The 15143-nt window shown below is 34.4% G+C and overlaps 6 protein-coding genes across 6 annotated transcripts; 4 read left to right on the forward strand and 2 right to left on the reverse strand.

Annotated features, from left to right (window-relative positions):
- The first annotated feature begins 53 nt into the window (after positions 1-53).
- LOC126380494 (argininosuccinate synthase) lies at positions 54-3286 on the forward strand. The gene is made up of 10 exons (XM_050029938.1): positions 54-196; positions 269-374; positions 516-676; positions 1226-1310; positions 1379-1524; positions 1612-1733; positions 2179-2330; positions 2482-2573; positions 2759-2907; positions 3069-3286. The coding sequence occupies exons 1-10, from the start codon at positions 132-134 to the stop codon at positions 3230-3232; spliced, it is 1242 nt and encodes a 413-aa protein (XP_049885895.1). The 5' UTR covers positions 54-131; the 3' UTR covers positions 3233-3286.
- Positions 3287-3385: 99 nt separating this feature from the next.
- LOC126381029 (mediator of RNA polymerase II transcription subunit 22) lies at positions 3386-4239 on the forward strand. The gene is made up of 3 exons (XM_050030589.1): positions 3386-3618; positions 3825-3926; positions 4007-4239. The coding sequence occupies exons 1-3, from the start codon at positions 3522-3524 to the stop codon at positions 4222-4224; spliced, it is 417 nt and encodes a 138-aa protein (XP_049886546.1). The 5' UTR covers positions 3386-3521; the 3' UTR covers positions 4225-4239.
- Positions 4240-4667: 428 nt separating this feature from the next.
- LOC126379629 (NADH dehydrogenase [ubiquinone] 1 beta subcomplex subunit 8, mitochondrial) lies at positions 4668-5561 on the reverse strand. The gene is made up of 3 exons (XM_050028465.1): positions 5402-5561; positions 5103-5320; positions 4668-4955 (listed from the first exon to the last, which is right to left on the reverse strand). Exons 1-3 carry the CDS (start codon positions 5490-5492, stop codon positions 4734-4736), a joined length of 531 nt encoding a protein of 176 aa, XP_049884422.1. The 5' UTR covers positions 5493-5561; the 3' UTR covers positions 4668-4733.
- A 240-nt stretch (positions 5562-5801) lies between these two features.
- LOC126382036 (protein-associating with the carboxyl-terminal domain of ezrin) lies at positions 5802-8785 on the forward strand. Its single transcript, XM_050031723.1, has 7 exons — positions 5802-6133; positions 6237-6422; positions 6812-6951; positions 7061-7170; positions 7258-7587; positions 7672-7859; positions 7932-8785. The coding sequence occupies exons 1-7, from the start codon at positions 5921-5923 to the stop codon at positions 8739-8741; spliced, it is 1977 nt and encodes a 658-aa protein (XP_049887680.1). The 5' UTR covers positions 5802-5920; the 3' UTR covers positions 8742-8785.
- Positions 8781-11277, reverse strand: LOC126382037 (1-acyl-sn-glycerol-3-phosphate acyltransferase alpha). The gene is made up of 5 exons (XM_050031724.1): positions 11086-11277; positions 10853-10986; positions 10592-10773; positions 10353-10518; positions 8781-10247 (listed from the first exon to the last, which is right to left on the reverse strand). The coding sequence occupies exons 1-5, from the start codon at positions 11274-11276 to the stop codon at positions 10093-10095; spliced, it is 828 nt and encodes a 275-aa protein (XP_049887681.1). The 5' UTR covers position 11277; the 3' UTR covers positions 8781-10092.
- A 329-nt stretch (positions 11278-11606) lies between these two features.
- Positions 11607-14515, forward strand: LOC126382201 (60S ribosomal protein L5). Its single transcript, XM_050031970.1, has 7 exons — positions 11607-11713; positions 12231-12344; positions 12737-12886; positions 13145-13305; positions 13536-13694; positions 13937-14054; positions 14288-14515. Exons 1-7 carry the CDS (start codon positions 11711-11713, stop codon positions 14477-14479), a joined length of 897 nt encoding a protein of 298 aa, XP_049887927.1. The 5' UTR covers positions 11607-11710; the 3' UTR covers positions 14480-14515.
- Positions 14516-15143: the final 628 nt, after the last annotated feature.

A 15143-nucleotide genomic window follows, 5' to 3' on the forward strand; every position in this document is an offset into this window, starting at 1 on the left:
TATATTTATAAGTCCCTATCACTCTTTGTTTAACCTAACCTTAAGGTTATCATCAGTCTTGTGACTGATATCGACGGTTGAGCAAATATAAATCATTAAACTTTGAGACGCACCGCAGTAGAGGTATCACGATGGCAAAAGATCTCGTAATTCTCGCGTACTCCGGTGGTTTGGATACCAGTTGTATTTTGAAATGGTAAATATTTCCTATTCAAATCGGTCTAGTTGCGCAGATAAAAATGAAATAAACCCAATCTTTTACAAACAGGTTGATCCAAAAGAACTACGATGTGGTTTGCTACATGGCAGATGTTGGTCAACAGGAAGATTTTGCCAAAGCGAAACTGAAGGCCAAAGCCATAGGAGCCAAAGACGTGAGTAAACGAGCTATGCCCTTTGATTAGAGTGACATATTTCTCGTCTCTTTCGCCCTAGCCGATCTACTATATTTCTGTCCTGTTGCCATCCTAATCATGCTACGTTAACTGTGGGCAATAATAGTTATGTTCTACCAGGTGATCGTGGAAGATCTTCGTAAGGAGTTCGTGAGTACATATATGTTACCGGCAGTGCAAATGGGCCTCGTATATGAGAGTCGGTACTACCTGGGCACATCACTGGCGCGGCCTTGCATATCTGTCGGCATAGTCAACGCTGCTAAGAAACTGGGAGCTAAGTTAGCATGACACCTACATAACCAACCTGATTGTTTTTTATTTGCATATCACAAAGTTATACAATAATGCTTTACTGTTAGTGCGTTTTCTCACTACCTATATCTGATTCTTATCCGATCCGACCCCGAGAATGACTGACAGTAGAAAATGACTTAAAGATAGCGGTTGACGGATGTAGTGCTCAGTACTTACTACGGATAGGTACTTTCGATCCGTTATCAGTCCGACATTTTGACGGACTCGGAATGAGTATGAAAATATATTCTCGTTTCACATAGCACATCAGAACTTGTCATTTGCAAGATGAGACAGGTATATATTTTTGCACGCAAGTTAAAGGCGAGCGATTCAAAAATAAGGCCCCGGATAAGATCTGGAGTAGTGCGAAAGCACCCTTACCCTTTTATTTCTTATTCTATGCCATAACATACGTATGATACATTCTTGCGGTTATACTTTCGTCATTTAGGGCGCAATGAAACAACATTTTTTTTAAAACACCCCTAAAGCTAAAGAATTCGTTGTTAGTAATTATTTAACCATTCTAGGTATATTTCCCATGGAGCTACTGGCAAAGGTAATGATCAAGTTCGATTCGAGCTGAGCGTCTACTCGTTATGGCCTGAGGGGAAGGTAGTATGGTCTATCTGTGTAATATACTTTTATCTTTTTAAATACCTAATGATAAATCGTCATTGTAGGTGATCGCACCGTGGCGTATGCCAGAGTTTTTTGAAAGGTTCCAAGGACGAAGCGACTTGATTGAATTTGCAAATAAGGAGAATATTCCAGTATCAGCAACGCCTAAAGAACCGTGGTCTACTGATGAAAACATCATGCACATAAGGTTTGCTATAATACTCGTATGTTTTTGAGTAACAAATATAAAAAAACAAACCTTTTCGCACCTATCTCTCTTCCTTTAATATTACAGCTACGAGTCTGGAGTACTAGAGGACCCAGCTACTATCCCTCCGAATGGAATTTATAAAATGACACGCGATCTCCAACATACTGACGACTACCCCAGCACTATTGATATAAACTTCGAAAAAGGTGAACTAAAATATTTATTATGATTTCGTACAACTATGATACACAACACAAGCAACTCCATAAATTGCGATTTTATATTAAATTTAAATTAAATATTCAGTTACATTGTAGACGTAATATAAATTTAAACAAAAAGTACGAACTAGTATTTTCTGTTTCACCAATGATATTTTTTCCTGTATCCGGCTCGAAAGCTGAAAAGTGATTAGACTACGAGCCGGATCACTCTGGGAATCTATTGGAAGTCAACATCTTATTTGTGTACGTAAATGTAAAACCTTTGTTTGAATTAATTACCACCAACCCGCAGTGGAGCAGCGTGGTGGAGTATGCTCCACACCCCCTCCGGTTGATTAAGGGGAGGCCTGTGCCCAGCAGTGCGACATATATAGGCTACATATGTTTTTTTTGTGTGAATTAATTAATCCTTTTTAATTACTCTCAGGCGTTCCTGTTTCCGCCAAAATCCCAAGTGGACAAGAGAAGGCGCTATTTGTAACAGATCGATTGACTCTTGTCGAGACTTTAAACAAATTAGGAGGACAGCATGGCGTTGGACGCATCGATATTGTTGAAAATCGTTTCCTAGGCTTAAAGGTATACATTATCACGAATTGCCAAATTAGTCAACGATTTATTACCTAGAATTAAACTTATTATACTAAATTAAGACTTATAGCTTTTAAAACTAATATACTTAGTAAATTCGAGTTGCGAAGAGTTTTATCTCGTATGGTTTCCATTTTAGTCGCGAGGATTATACGAAACACCAGCGGGAACTATTCTCCATGTTGCTCATATGGATTTGGAAGCTTACGCTCTGGATAGAGAAGTGCTGAGGTAGGTTTACATAAATTTGTCATATGACAGCTTTCTAAAAAAATCTATATATATGGGGATCTTGTAGGCTAGATTAGATTGGATATATACATATAAGATTTTAGATTACTATAATGTGTATAGCGAGCGAACTTTTAGCACTCGCTTTTATTTAACTTACGCTAAACTTTCACATTTCCTTTTAGAACCAAAAAGTACCTTCAAGACAAAATGGCTGATATTGTCTACAACGGATTTTGGTTTTCGCCCGAGGCCGAGTACACAAGGAAATGTCTTCAACTGTCTCAAGAATCTGTTACTGGAACTGTAACTGTTCAAATTTTTAAAGGAAATGGTTAGTAACAGTTTTGTACGTTTACGATAGACCAGGTACTTATCATGAATAGTCACTACACTATTAATTAAGTATGTATAAATCGATAGACATTGTTTACTTTTTATTAACATACATACATTAGTTAACGCCTATTAACATCACGGTATTTCTGATTACAGTTTCTATCTTGGCAAGGAAGAGCACAAACAGCTTGTATAATAAGGACTTGGTGTCAATGGACATAGCAGGTGGATTTTCTCCTGAAGATAGTACTGGATTCATCAACATCAATGCACTGCGACTTAAAGAATTTGCTAGATTCACATCTCAGTCTAAATTCTAAACAATATAATAACAAACATCGATTGTATAATAAATAATAATTTTATCAAATGTACACCGTGTATTCTTGTAACTGTACTGGACCTATCTCTATAACTTCAGACAAGGCTGTGTCGATCGCAGCTTTTTGCCTATCCTTGAAAATAAAGTTAGTTTTGTTTGACAGTTAAAAAAAAGAATGTCAGATTGACAAAAATCAATTTCTCTCGGCTTGTGCTGTCCGTCCTCTGATTGTTTGTATTAAAAAGTATTATATTTTGTATATTTTCCAGTTTATTATCATTAACAGAATGCATAGGAATTTACCACAAAATAAAGAAGCGCTACTAAAGTCCTATACTACTCGTTTAAAAGAAGATGTAAAGAGTATGTTGGAAAACTTTGAAGGTAAAGAATATTTCAGCATTTTAGTTTTCAGTATCCTTTGAAGCATTTTGAAATTACATTGGCTATTCTGTATGTATTGTAGTCTCTACTCAGTCATAGTTAGAGTTCATAAAGGAGTACAATTTTAATTATTACAATAATGTAATTTAGTGTAATGTGTAATAATCTAGTGTAATGTTGGCAACTAAATGTTTTATTGTTTTCAGAAATAATCAAACTAGCCAAAGGAGAAAATGAATCACAATTGAACAGAATGACGCAGATAGAACAAGATACTTTTGAAATGCAAGTCAGAGCAGCAAACATTGGTAAATTCTTGATTATTTTGTGTTTAATGTATGGATTTTAAATATGATTGTATAACCAAAACAAACTTATTTTGTTCCAGTTAGGGCAGGTGAATCGCTCATGAAGTTAGTGTCAGATATAAAACAGTATCTAATTCTGAATGACTTCCCTTCAGTCAATGAGGCTATAACACAGAACTCCAAGCTGTTCCGTACCAAACAACAGGAGTGTGATCAAAAACTCATGTCATTACGGGATGACATTGCTGCAGATCTGTATGACTTAGAAGATGAATACTTTACTAGTATCTATAAATAAATAAGGATAATTTAATCTTTCTTGTTTTATTATCTGACCTGAATTTTTGTAAAGCATTACATAGGTAGTGGTTTAATATAGAATAGCATTTCGAAGCTGTAAGAAAGAAGGCAATTTCCATAAGGCAAGACGGAGATATTTTAGTAGAGCAGATATTTTTCTTTAACTACCATAACACTCCTCTCTCCCCATTGTATCATTGGCACATGTATTTCTGAACCCATGCTAGGAATTGTTTGAGCCAAGCTCATTTAGTACTTACTACATACATACACTTTCAAAGATAATTTTTAAATTGTTTCAATGTGTTTATTTACTCTAATATGCTATGCATTAAATTGGAAAGTTCTCAGTAGTATTTTTGATAAGGGGAATATTTTCTTTCACTTTCATTCTTATTTCATTTAGCCTCCTGCTAATATTTTACATATTAAAACACATCATTTAAATAAACATTTTATTGAACTAATTTTTAATTTACAATTGCTAAAGCACAAAATTAAAATAAGTTAATGCTCCTCCCTCGGCTCAAAAAGGTAGTGAGGAGCATCTCGTGGGAACTGTTTGTACAATACAGGCCTACCCATTTTGAAGTCCTCTAAATAAAAGAACAAGGCGAATGACCCTCCAATAACTCCCAAGAACCATGTCCACTGGTACCATAATGGGAATCTTGGTCTCATGCTAATATCACAGCGGTCTTCACCAATGATCTCAGACCTAGCATGCATCTGAAATCAAAATAACATTATTAAAGTAATACCATGGTAATGATAAGTCAATGTTTATTGTGTCTTAATAAGTTACCCTTTTTCCTCCCGACTATACATGTAATTAAAAATATATTGTTTGATTAACTGTGTATATTTCTTACTCACGGGCTCATTGAAATTCCTTTTAAGCTCAGGCATATCGTAGGGGTAATGTGGATCCTTGGAGTCAGCGCCAATATCAGGCAACTTCGGGTAGTCTCCATAACCCATATACTCTGGATGGGGCTGATACTCTTCAGGTGTCATTCCATATTTCTTCGCCGCTGCAGCGCGTTCTTCCGGGGTTCTTGGGTATGGACCAGGTTTGTATTGATAGTTCCAATCTAAAAAGTGACGTAACAATCATAACATTGAATTGGGAAGGCGCAGGTTACGATAAAAATCTGCTAAAAAATGTTCCTTACGGTTTCGCGAAGCATTGCAAAATATGCCTACAGATTTACGAAGAGAATTTGGATTAGACAAAATAGCCTTTTTCAATAAAGTGGATGCCATTTTCCCTGAATCAAATAGTCGAAAACGACATCGATGATCGATGCGATGGAAACTATTTTTTTTTGTATATTTATGGAGGAAGGTTTACGTTTATTTTTTAAGTACTGTATTTTAACCATTATTTTGGTCATTATTTTTATTAAATGAATTTCATAATTAAGTGAATCTTTTTTCTTCACTTCACTCGTATGGCGTTTTACATTGTGCGACTCAACCAGACAAACGATTATATCCTCTTTCACAAATGTACCTTTACATGTCAATGTCAGGTGGTAAATCAATATTATGTCAATGTCAATTTAAGTGTTATTTACGTCACACGTCACTAACTTCCTTTTACTTTGGGATTGTATTTTAATAAATTACTTCTATAGACTTCTTAAATTTTAATATAAACAGAGAATGTTAAATTAAGACATCTATCCTACATGATGGGCAACGAAGGTTCTCAGTTGAGCGGTCTGGAGATAGAAGAAAAAGCAACAGATATATCGGATTTTTGGACTCATTATCAAGCCACAATAAAGGATAGTTGTAGATATTTCAGTCTCAAAGGTGATGGTTCAGTTTCCGTATTTAAAGGACAAGCCGTACCTGGGCCCTTATGGACAATAACTTCCCCATTAGAGAAGTTTTCCAATGTAAGTTCACATGGTTTATTACTGCTTTATTTTCATAGGCAATTATTTTTTAATTATACACGTCGCTTAATACTTACGTAATTAAATAATTGATTGTCCTTAGAACCTGTTGAAGTATCGCCATCCATGTATAATTCGATATATATCAGCTTGGCAGCAAAGGTCCACTCTCCATTTAGCTACAGAATATGTGCAGCCACTGTCACATATTTTAAATTCACAGACACCCCTACAACTTTGTATTGGATTAAATAATATATTGAGGGCACTTGTATTTCTCCATGAACAGGTCAGTAAAATAAACTACATTTGTGCCGATTCCACCAGTTACTTAATTTTGTTATACCTGTCATTTTCTTATCTAATGTAAAGGAAAAGAAAGAAAAGGACAAAGAAAGAAAAGGGACATGTGATTGACAGCTGTTAATTTTAAAATGCATGAGTGATGAAACAACCAAACAAATCAGGATGGTTGAAGATTTCTGCCTAAACTTGATGTGTGTTACACAAATTTTTAGCCTATCAATTACTTCTTCTCCCTTTCCTTTTAGGCAGATAAGAAATGAAAGTACAACTTAAAATAAAATTAAGAGAAGTCTGCTGGAATCAGCACCATAGTGAATATAGGTATATTTAATTTATTACAATGTTCATAATAATATTCAAATTTCCTTACAGGCTGGCATGTCACATAATAATGTTAGTATTTCAGCAATATATGTAACAGGGGATGGTCAGTGGAAACTGGGTGGTTTGGAATATTTGTGTGCTTTTACCGAGCTCACACCTGGCTATTTGAAACAAGCAAGGATACACAGGTACAGTCACAACAATAAATATGTTACTTTGGGCTTTGTTGTTAATAATATTTTGTTGTTAAAATTTGTAATGAATATGATAATGTTAAAATTGCTTCTCTTCTTTTAGATATGACAAAGCTGTTGACCCAAATGAGGAATCATATGATAATGTATCTAAGGTGGACCAATATGGATTTGCTGTTTTAGTAGAAGATGCATTTAAAGGACATAAAGATGGTACCATTAATTATTAAGATAGTAGTTAAGTATTATCATACTTTATTTTGTCAACTTTCTTGTAACAATGTAAACCATTTGTTTCAGATGAAGTACCATATTTAAGAGAATTTAAAACATATTGTAGAGACATGCTCCAGCACACTAACCCTGTCAAAAGACCTAAACTCTCAGAAGTGCTTCAACACAATTTCTTCAATCATGAATTCATCACCATATACAAGTTCCTCAATTTCCTGCCACTTAAATCTGAGGAAGAAAGATGTGATTTCTTCACAAACATTTTGGATACTTTAAAATGCTATGATGAAGAGACTGTAGCTAAGCAACTAGGAGGTTTGCTCCTATCCAGACTCACAATGTTGGACCAAACAGCCAGGAAGGATGTCATACCATTTATTTTAAAACCTAAAAATGGTACTATTCAATTATTTAAAAACTTCATAACTATTTTATTACATTTAGTGGTTTACTGTATTCTTCAATTTAAATTATTTGCAGAAAGATCACAGAATGCAGAGCACTCAGGGTTCTTTAGTATATCTGTATATAAGGAACATGTGAAACCAAGGTTGATGCAGTTGTTTGCTGTGCGGGACACACAAATACGAATGCTATTGTTGACGCACTTTTCTAAATTTGTGCATATGTTTTCACATGAAGAACTGTCACAGCACATTTTGCCAGAGGTAGGTTACCTAGTAACTTGCTTAGAATTCTCATATAAAATAAAGGAATTTAAATATTTCTTCTCATTTCAGTTGCTTCTTGGGATCAAAGATACTGATGACAACTTGGTGGCATCAACTCTGATATGCTTGAGTGAATTAGTACCCATACTAGGAGCTGACACTGTTATTGGTGGTAAGAGATCCAAGTTATTTACTGATGGAAGACCAAATCCAAAATCGAATTTAGTATTATCAAGTAATGTACCTAAGGAAGAAAATGGATTTTTGGCAACAAAATCATTACGAGATTTCCATTGCTCTGAAGACAGTTATGAGCAAAATGAAGTAGATAACTCTTCATTTGATAAAAACTTATTAAATGAAAGACCATCCCCTGTAGGTGGGGAATCAGTTGAAGAAAAATATATTATAACAACTGAAACTAAAAGAAACAATACTGGGGAAAGTGAAGAGGACTGGAGTGATTGGGACAATAGTAACAATCAGACATCAACAGCACCAGTACTACCTTTTCTACAAAGTCTTGAAAAAGAAGAGGTGATTGCAGTAGAACCTATCGAAATTAATAACACTCCACATAGTGTCAGTAACCTGAAGGAACAATCTGACAAAAAAACAGCCCTTTTGCAAAAAGCTGCAATACAGGCAAAGAAAAATATGGTAGACATTTCAGAATTAGACATAAAAAACCAAAAAGTTGATAGTTCTAAGAAAAATGGAGATGAATTTGACTTCTTTGCCGATATGAAACCTGTTATAGAAAAGCCAGCGGTTGTGACTCTTGCTCAAGTAGATTCTGACTTCAGTAGTAAATTGAACTTCGTCCCAAATGAAGGAGTAGAAGAGAATGATGGCTGGGGTGAAAGTTGGAATGATTAAAACTGATATTAACTTGTGAGTTGAAATTAAAATTATAAATCCTTTTTATTATTTATTTCTTAAGTTTCGCAAAAAATGCTACAAGCTATGAGATTCTCTGTTCAATATACTTATGTAAAATAATATTAAATGTACAATATACACTATCGGCAAATTGTAACAAGAAATATGACCTTGTACTTGTAATGCTGGTTTTTATAAATATTGCTATTGTACGTAGTACCTATGTATAGTGGACATGCACTATTATGTTACTTTTCATATACATATAGTAGGTATGCATTGTTTACAAAACGAATATTATACGCTAATCAAAAAGAGCAATACAATAAAATAAAGGAAGTATACAAAAACTCATGGCATGACCATATCTGGAAGTAGTAGACTAGATGGACTAAAGTACAACATGTCACATCAGGTGTGTTTCACAATTGCAATAACAATTAAGATACATCCAGATTACTGAGAAACTTAACACAGTTTACTATAACACAATATAAAAATAAGTTATAAGTGTATGAGATCCATCCATTATTTAAGAGAAAGTAAATTCCAACTAAGAAATAATTTGTTTTAATATCTTTAACAAAGTATATACAGTTTATATAATTTAAGTAGGTATCGCAATTCTATCCTACCCTACCGGGTGCCATTTTCTTGTTAGTGAAAATTAATCTTTGTGTTTCACTATTTCAATAAATTCTGAATTCTGATTCCTGGGCCTGAGTGGATCTGTTGTAGAAAACGATTGAAAATCAAACATTTCTGCATTTATATTGCATGGAATATTATCAGACAGTCAGTATTGATGAACAGATAACATTCTTGGCATCCAATATTATAACCAGACAATATAAATATGCAAAAGTCCAAAACACGCCAACTCACAACCTCACAATTCAAGACACTTACTACCTAACTTTAGACACAGCCCAAACAATAAGATTTATTGGCTTAGCCAAATAAATAATTTAATCTTATAATAAAAGTTTTTATTTATAGCTTCTTTTCAATCCCTCTCTTATCTAATAGGTAGGTAAATGTGGCATGGGTATGTGACTATTATAGTAGGTCTTAGAAAATCTAAGTACTTAGAGCTCATAAGCTCGATCACATTACAATAGTTCTCAGTATTAATGTACATAATTTGAATTCACTGACAACTATTTTAAAAGTCAAATAAATAATAACAACTAAATATCCTTGTGGATTGAGGTGTTCCAATATGCCTCTAACACATCAGCTTACAACAATAACCTAAAATTATGTAAATTAGAGATTCAGTATTTTTTAACATAACTTTGGTTTCTTTGGACTAGCAATGCAAGTGATACTTAATTTTGGTTCCAAATTATAGAGCGATTTTTCTCTGCATAACAAGATCCTTAGAGCTCTCATTGAAGACTTCAATCATTTGCTGGCGAGCCATGTCTGACAGAGTTTCCAGATCATCACGGGTCATTCCCTTTGTTGATATAGGAGGTAATGTAGTAATTACTACTTTTCCTGCAAAATAAAAATATAGATATTTTTTTTTTAATAAATGTTACTGGGTTGATGTTTCATTTCACTTACATAGTTATGTTTTGATAACCAAATGTTCATTATTACCTGGTTCAAATGTCTTGGTCTCACTGTCAAGAAAATAATATTGACTAAAGACAACAGGCATTATAGGAATCTGTGCATCAATAGCTAGGTAAAAAGCACCTTTCTTAAAAGGCTGTATACTGCCTTTATTAAATCTTGCTCCTTCAGGAAATACCCACAACTTAGTCTGTAATAGAGGAAAAAAATATAAGTGGAAAAACACTTTATGAATAATGTTCATTAGGCAAAACATAACATACCTTTTCCTGTATGACTCGGTCTGTAGCTTCTCTCATGAGTTTTCGAGCTTTATCAGTTTTTAGACGATCTATAAACACCAGCCCTGATAGCCAAGCACCAAAGCCAAAGGACCCAGCAAACATTAAAGGTCTCTTCGCTACTACTGTACAGCGTTTCATACGTGGCCACATCTCAAACATGCCTAATAAATGTAAAGAAAAATATTTAAAAAAGTTTTTTTAACTTTAGAAGGTTTTTTTATACAGATAAAGAATATTTACCTAATATATCTAAAGAGCTCTGGTGGTTGGATATTACAATGTAGCATTCTTCATTATCCCAATGTTCCAATCCCCGCAACTCCCATTCTATTCCAACTATATACGACGCATAACGACAAAATCTGGAAGCAACGCTGTAAACAAAGACAAGAGCATAGTTTATTGTAACAATTCTCAGGACAAATAATTTTAGAACGACGTATCAAGATTAAAAAAAATAATCGATAACTTACATTAGGTTTGTAACATCGCGAGGATATAATAACACTACTGGTAACAAAACAGTGCAAGTTATCAATACGAATGCATAATAAAGGAAAAACTTTAAATAATATCGAAAAACATTACTTTTTTCGTATAGAAAGGGCAAAGTAAATATAAAACCCGCCAAAAATAATTCAGGATATGAATAGGAGGAAGCCATAACGAAGAGTTTGTCAAGTTTAACATTGGGGTTGCTATATCGAAATAGCAGCATTAACTAGGGATGTATGACATATAAATATTCGATTACAAGTCGATAAAGTTAAGTCGATATTTAACAACAAAATCAGATCTGTTGAAGTTTTCACGGTATTTTTTTTTGTTAGGCCTAACAGAGCTTCACGTTTTCTTTTGAACATGCATGAATTTACAAAAACGACGAAATATACGTATGCGCTGTCCTATCCCAAGAAGAGTTACAAGTGTGAACGTCCAGTAAAAGTTGGGGAATGTATAGCTGGCTTTATTTATGGTATATGTCACATTTTAAGTTCTGGCAACACCTAAGTTATAAAAAAAAAGAAATATCTCCTTTTTCCGGTGGTTTCGTACTTGGCCGCCGGGCCGTAATTTTGTCTGAATTTATTAGTGAAAATGGTGAGACATTTTACTGAAAATAAATTTACAAGTGTTAAGTGCACCTAATAATATGATACATAATAACATATGTTTATGAAACGGTGATGTGATGTTAAATTAATTTACAGATGTATGTTGTATCGGTCGTGTCAAATCGTTCCTTTCCCTTGAAGCTAGTGTTTTCTAATTGCTTAGTGACAACTTTGCTTAAAAATATAATACTACGGTAAACTGCAATACCAATGCTTGCATTAAAGTGCATTATAGCAATTCGTATTGAAACATGAAAATATAACCTAAGCGTCAAGGACTAGGTACCTAACCTAAATGATGAAAAACCGACACATGCGCGTCATCTGATGCTTTAGAAGAGGCAGTGAGGATGTGCTTTGCCATGTTCTATGTGCATTGTTATATTTCGATCTGTTGTCGACTTTAGCGTTCATGATTATAAAGTGTCTCTGATAACCTTCTCAATAGTTTTTGTTTGAAAGCAACAAGGCTTTTTTTATTTACGAATGTAATTTGTTTTTAGGGTTTCGTGAAAGTTGTGAAGAACAAGCAGTACTTCAAGAGGTACCAAGTCAAGTTCAGGAGGCGTCGTGAGGGTAAAACAGACTACTATGCCCGCAAGCGCTTGACCGTCCAGGTATGTAGATATACTATATATTATCATTATTACCTATTACTTTGATCTTGATCATGCCTAGTAAACTAAGTTCTCAATATCTCTGGAAGATTTTTACCAGACTGGTATGAGTATCATTCAAATCAAATTTTCAACATTCAACCTCTGATAAATCCCTACCTACTCTAGATAAATGATGAAAAACCGACACATGCGCGTCATCTGATGCTTCAGAAGAGGCAGTGAGGATGTGCATTGCCATGTTCTATGTGCACTGTTATATTCCAATCTGCTATCAACTGAAGTGTTCATGATTATAAAGTGTCTCTGATTTTGATGTAATTTATAGAACACATTACTTTGAACTTGATTGTGTGTTACAAAATATGTTAAGACTTGTGTAATTATTTCAGGACAAGAACAAATACAATACACCCAAATACCGGCTGATTGTCCGTCTTTCAAACAAAGATGTGACCTGCCAGGTAGCATACTCTCGCATTGAGGGAGATCACATTGTCTGTGCTGCCTACTCTCATGAACTGCCACGCTATGGTGTTAAGGTAATTATTGGATCAATATTAAATTTGCAAATTTATGTTTGTTTATGTACACTAGTAGCTCAGAGCTGGTGCGTGTACTTCACTGCACTTGTTTTTAAGATAAACTAAAATGATGATTTTGAACGGGCGGTCTGAAGAGACGTACAAACTCATAAAATCCTGTTGTTATATGTTCAATACTGATTTAACTTTGTTTCTTTCATTTCATGGTTAGTGAAACTTTAAAACAAATAATTATAAAATTCATTACACTTGCAGGTTGGTCTTACAAACTATGCTGCTGCCTATTGCACCGGATTGTTGCTGGCTCGACGTCTGCTGCAGAGACTCGGCCTTGATACCCTGTACACTGGTGCCACTGAAGTTACTGGCGACGAATACAACGTAGAACCTGTAGACAATGGCCCAGGTGCATTCAGGTAGCCATTGTTTCAATTCTTAGAAATGCCAACAGTTCTATATCTAATCTAAATAGTAGAACATATAATAAGTTTTAAATGATGAAATGATTACGGGCGGACTGAAAGCATACGTACAATATGTCTTAAAAAATGTTGTTGTGTAATCTACTGAATATACTTCACAAAACCCTGATGGTGTTTTGTTGATTACTTATATCATATTTCTAATAAGTATTCTTCTTTTTTAGATGTTACCTAGATGTCGGTCTAGCACGTACCACCACCGGAGCCCGTGTGTTTGGAGCTATGAAAGGAGCAGTTGATGGAGGCCTAAATGTACCACACTCCATCAAGAGATTCCCAGGCTATGATGCAGAAGCAAAGAAATTCAATGCTGAAGTTCACAGGTATTACGGTTGTTATTTTATTGAATTTAATTTCATGATGCTCCATTCATCCACCGACTAATAGGATGTCTATTAATCGGTCAGCCCGATAGGAGCAACATTAATTAGCAAAGCTATTGGTTGTCAAAAAACATTGCAAATGTTTTTGAACCGGTTTTGATAACATAAAATTTGTCTGCTGTACTTATTTCTATTAGGTAGTTACATACTATTCATTAGCTATAATTATAATCTATTTACAGAGCACACATCTTTGGTCTTCATGTAGCAGAATACATGCGCAACCTAGAACAAGAAGATGAGGACTCCTTCAAGAGACAGTTTGGCAAATACATTAAAGTCGGTGTTGTTGCTGATGCTGTAAGTTTAACATTAATTCATATTTTAAAATACTGATTACGTCCGATCAAATTGCTGGTCATACTCAAACGTATGGTTAGTGTCGAAACCGGACAACATTTCAAAAGTAGTACATGTTCAGAAAACGTTTCATTTTATAATGGAAACTAATCATGTGCTGCGACAAATAAAATTCTTTAATTTTATTTGCCTTCTTTCAGAGTTCTTTTGCTAATCTCTTGTTTTACCAATAGGTTGAGACCATCTACAAAAAGGCACATGAAGCTATCCGTACCGACCCATCATACAAGAAGAAGGAGAAGAAGGACCCTGCCAAGCAGAAGCGCTGGAACAAGCGTAAGCTGACCCTGGCTGAGAGGAAGAACAGGATCAAGCAGAAGAAGGAATCCTTCATCAAGAGACTGCAAGCCCAAGCAGAGGCTTGAAATGGTTTATAACAGCAATAAAACCATTGAATTCTACTAAGTTGTTTTAGTTCTTATGTTATGATATGACTGACTCTGACAATGTTATACAATAATTTAAAACAAAACCATTAGGCGCACTGCCAAGCGACTAACTTGTCTGACTAGCTTAATATCTAATGGGCCACATTCTTTGGAATAGTTCTGAAGTAAAAAAATAAAAATTGTATAGTAAAATATGGATAATGCCATGGTGTAACAAAGCCAGGTTTGCTCAATCCTATGTAAAGCCTCCATCGCAAGCCGTTTGATGTCGGTAAGTGTTTCATTAAATTTGTATCTCCAACATTCTAAGAACGTAATTTTATTGTTGAAAATTAAGAGAATTATTGATTAATGTATTTAGTTACTATTACTTGTCACATATATAAAAATCATTAAAATTGTACAAAATGTTGGAAATTGCCTTGCAAAGTAAATTAAAAATATTCGTCGTGGGTAATTAATAATCGCTAACATATATGTCGGTGTTTCTGGTAGCCAATGAGTCCTTCGCGTGTAATTTTTCGCTTCATCCATGTGATAGTTATATAAAAATGAAATAGTGACTGAACGAAGTTGAACTAAATAAGAATCTTCTTTTTTTTAAAGTCGGTTAAAACTTATTTCTAAACGAAAATCGAAA

This window comes from Pectinophora gossypiella, chromosome 3 (assembly GCF_024362695.1).
Source record: "Pectinophora gossypiella chromosome 3, ilPecGoss1.1, whole genome shotgun sequence".
Lineage (NCBI taxonomy): Eukaryota > Metazoa > Arthropoda > Insecta > Lepidoptera > Gelechiidae > Pectinophora > Pectinophora gossypiella.

Excerpts from the sequence above, each read along its gene's own strand:
- LOC126382036 (XM_050031723.1), top strand. The coding sequence starts at position 5,921 with ATGATGGGCAACGAAGGTTCTCAGTTGAGCGGTCTGGAGATAGAAGAA. Across the intron at positions 6,134-6,236 it reads CATTAGAGAAGTTTTCCAAT|AACCTGTTGAAGTATCGCCA; the intron begins GTAAGTTCACAT and ends GATTGTCCTTAG. Across the intron at positions 7,171-7,257 it reads ATTTAAAGGACATAAAGATG|ATGAAGTACCATATTTAAGA; the intron begins GTACCATTAATT and ends CATTTGTTTCAG.
- LOC126382201 (XM_050031970.1), top strand. Across the intron at positions 12,887-13,144 it reads TGCCACGCTATGGTGTTAAG|GTTGGTCTTACAAACTATGC; the intron begins GTAATTATTGGA and ends TTACACTTGCAG. Across the intron at positions 14,055-14,287 it reads TCGGTGTTGTTGCTGATGCT|GTTGAGACCATCTACAAAAA; the intron begins GTAAGTTTAACA and ends TTTTACCAATAG.
- LOC126380494 (XM_050029938.1), top strand. The coding sequence starts at position 132 with ATGGCAAAAGATCTCGTAATTCTCGCGTACTCCGGTGGTTTGGATACC. Across the intron at positions 1,311-1,378 it reads CGTTATGGCCTGAGGGGAAG|GTGATCGCACCGTGGCGTAT; the intron begins GTAGTATGGTCT and ends TCGTCATTGTAG. Across the intron at positions 1,734-2,178 it reads TGATATAAACTTCGAAAAAG|GCGTTCCTGTTTCCGCCAAA; the intron begins GTGAACTAAAAT and ends AATTACTCTCAG.
- LOC126382037 (XM_050031724.1), bottom strand. The coding sequence starts at position 11,276 with ATGGCTTCCTCCTATTCATATCCTGAATTATTTTTGGCGGGTTTTATA. Across the intron at positions 10,987-11,085 it reads CGCGATGTTACAAACCTAAT|CGTTGCTTCCAGATTTTGTC; the intron begins GTAAGTTATCGA and ends CTTTGTTTACAG. Across the intron at positions 10,774-10,852 it reads GAGCTCTTTAGATATATTAG|GCATGTTTGAGATGTGGCCA; the intron begins GTAAATATTCTT and ends TACATTTATTAG.
- LOC126381029 (XM_050030589.1), top strand. The coding sequence starts at position 3,522 with ATGCATAGGAATTTACCACAAAATAAAGAAGCGCTACTAAAGTCCTAT. Across the intron at positions 3,619-3,824 it reads TATGTTGGAAAACTTTGAAG|AAATAATCAAACTAGCCAAA; the intron begins GTAAAGAATATT and ends TATTGTTTTCAG. Across the intron at positions 3,927-4,006 it reads AGTCAGAGCAGCAAACATTG|TTAGGGCAGGTGAATCGCTC; the intron begins GTAAATTCTTGA and ends ATTTTGTTCCAG.
- LOC126379629 (XM_050028465.1), bottom strand. The coding sequence starts at position 5,492 with ATGGCATCCACTTTATTGAAAAAGGCTATTTTGTCTAATCCAAATTCT. Across the intron at positions 5,321-5,401 it reads TTGCAATGCTTCGCGAAACC|ATTGGAACTATCAATACAAA; the intron begins GTAAGGAACATT and ends GTCACTTTTTAG. Across the intron at positions 4,956-5,102 it reads AAAGGAATTTCAATGAGCCC|ATGCATGCTAGGTCTGAGAT; the intron begins GTGAGTAAGAAA and ends TTTTGATTTCAG.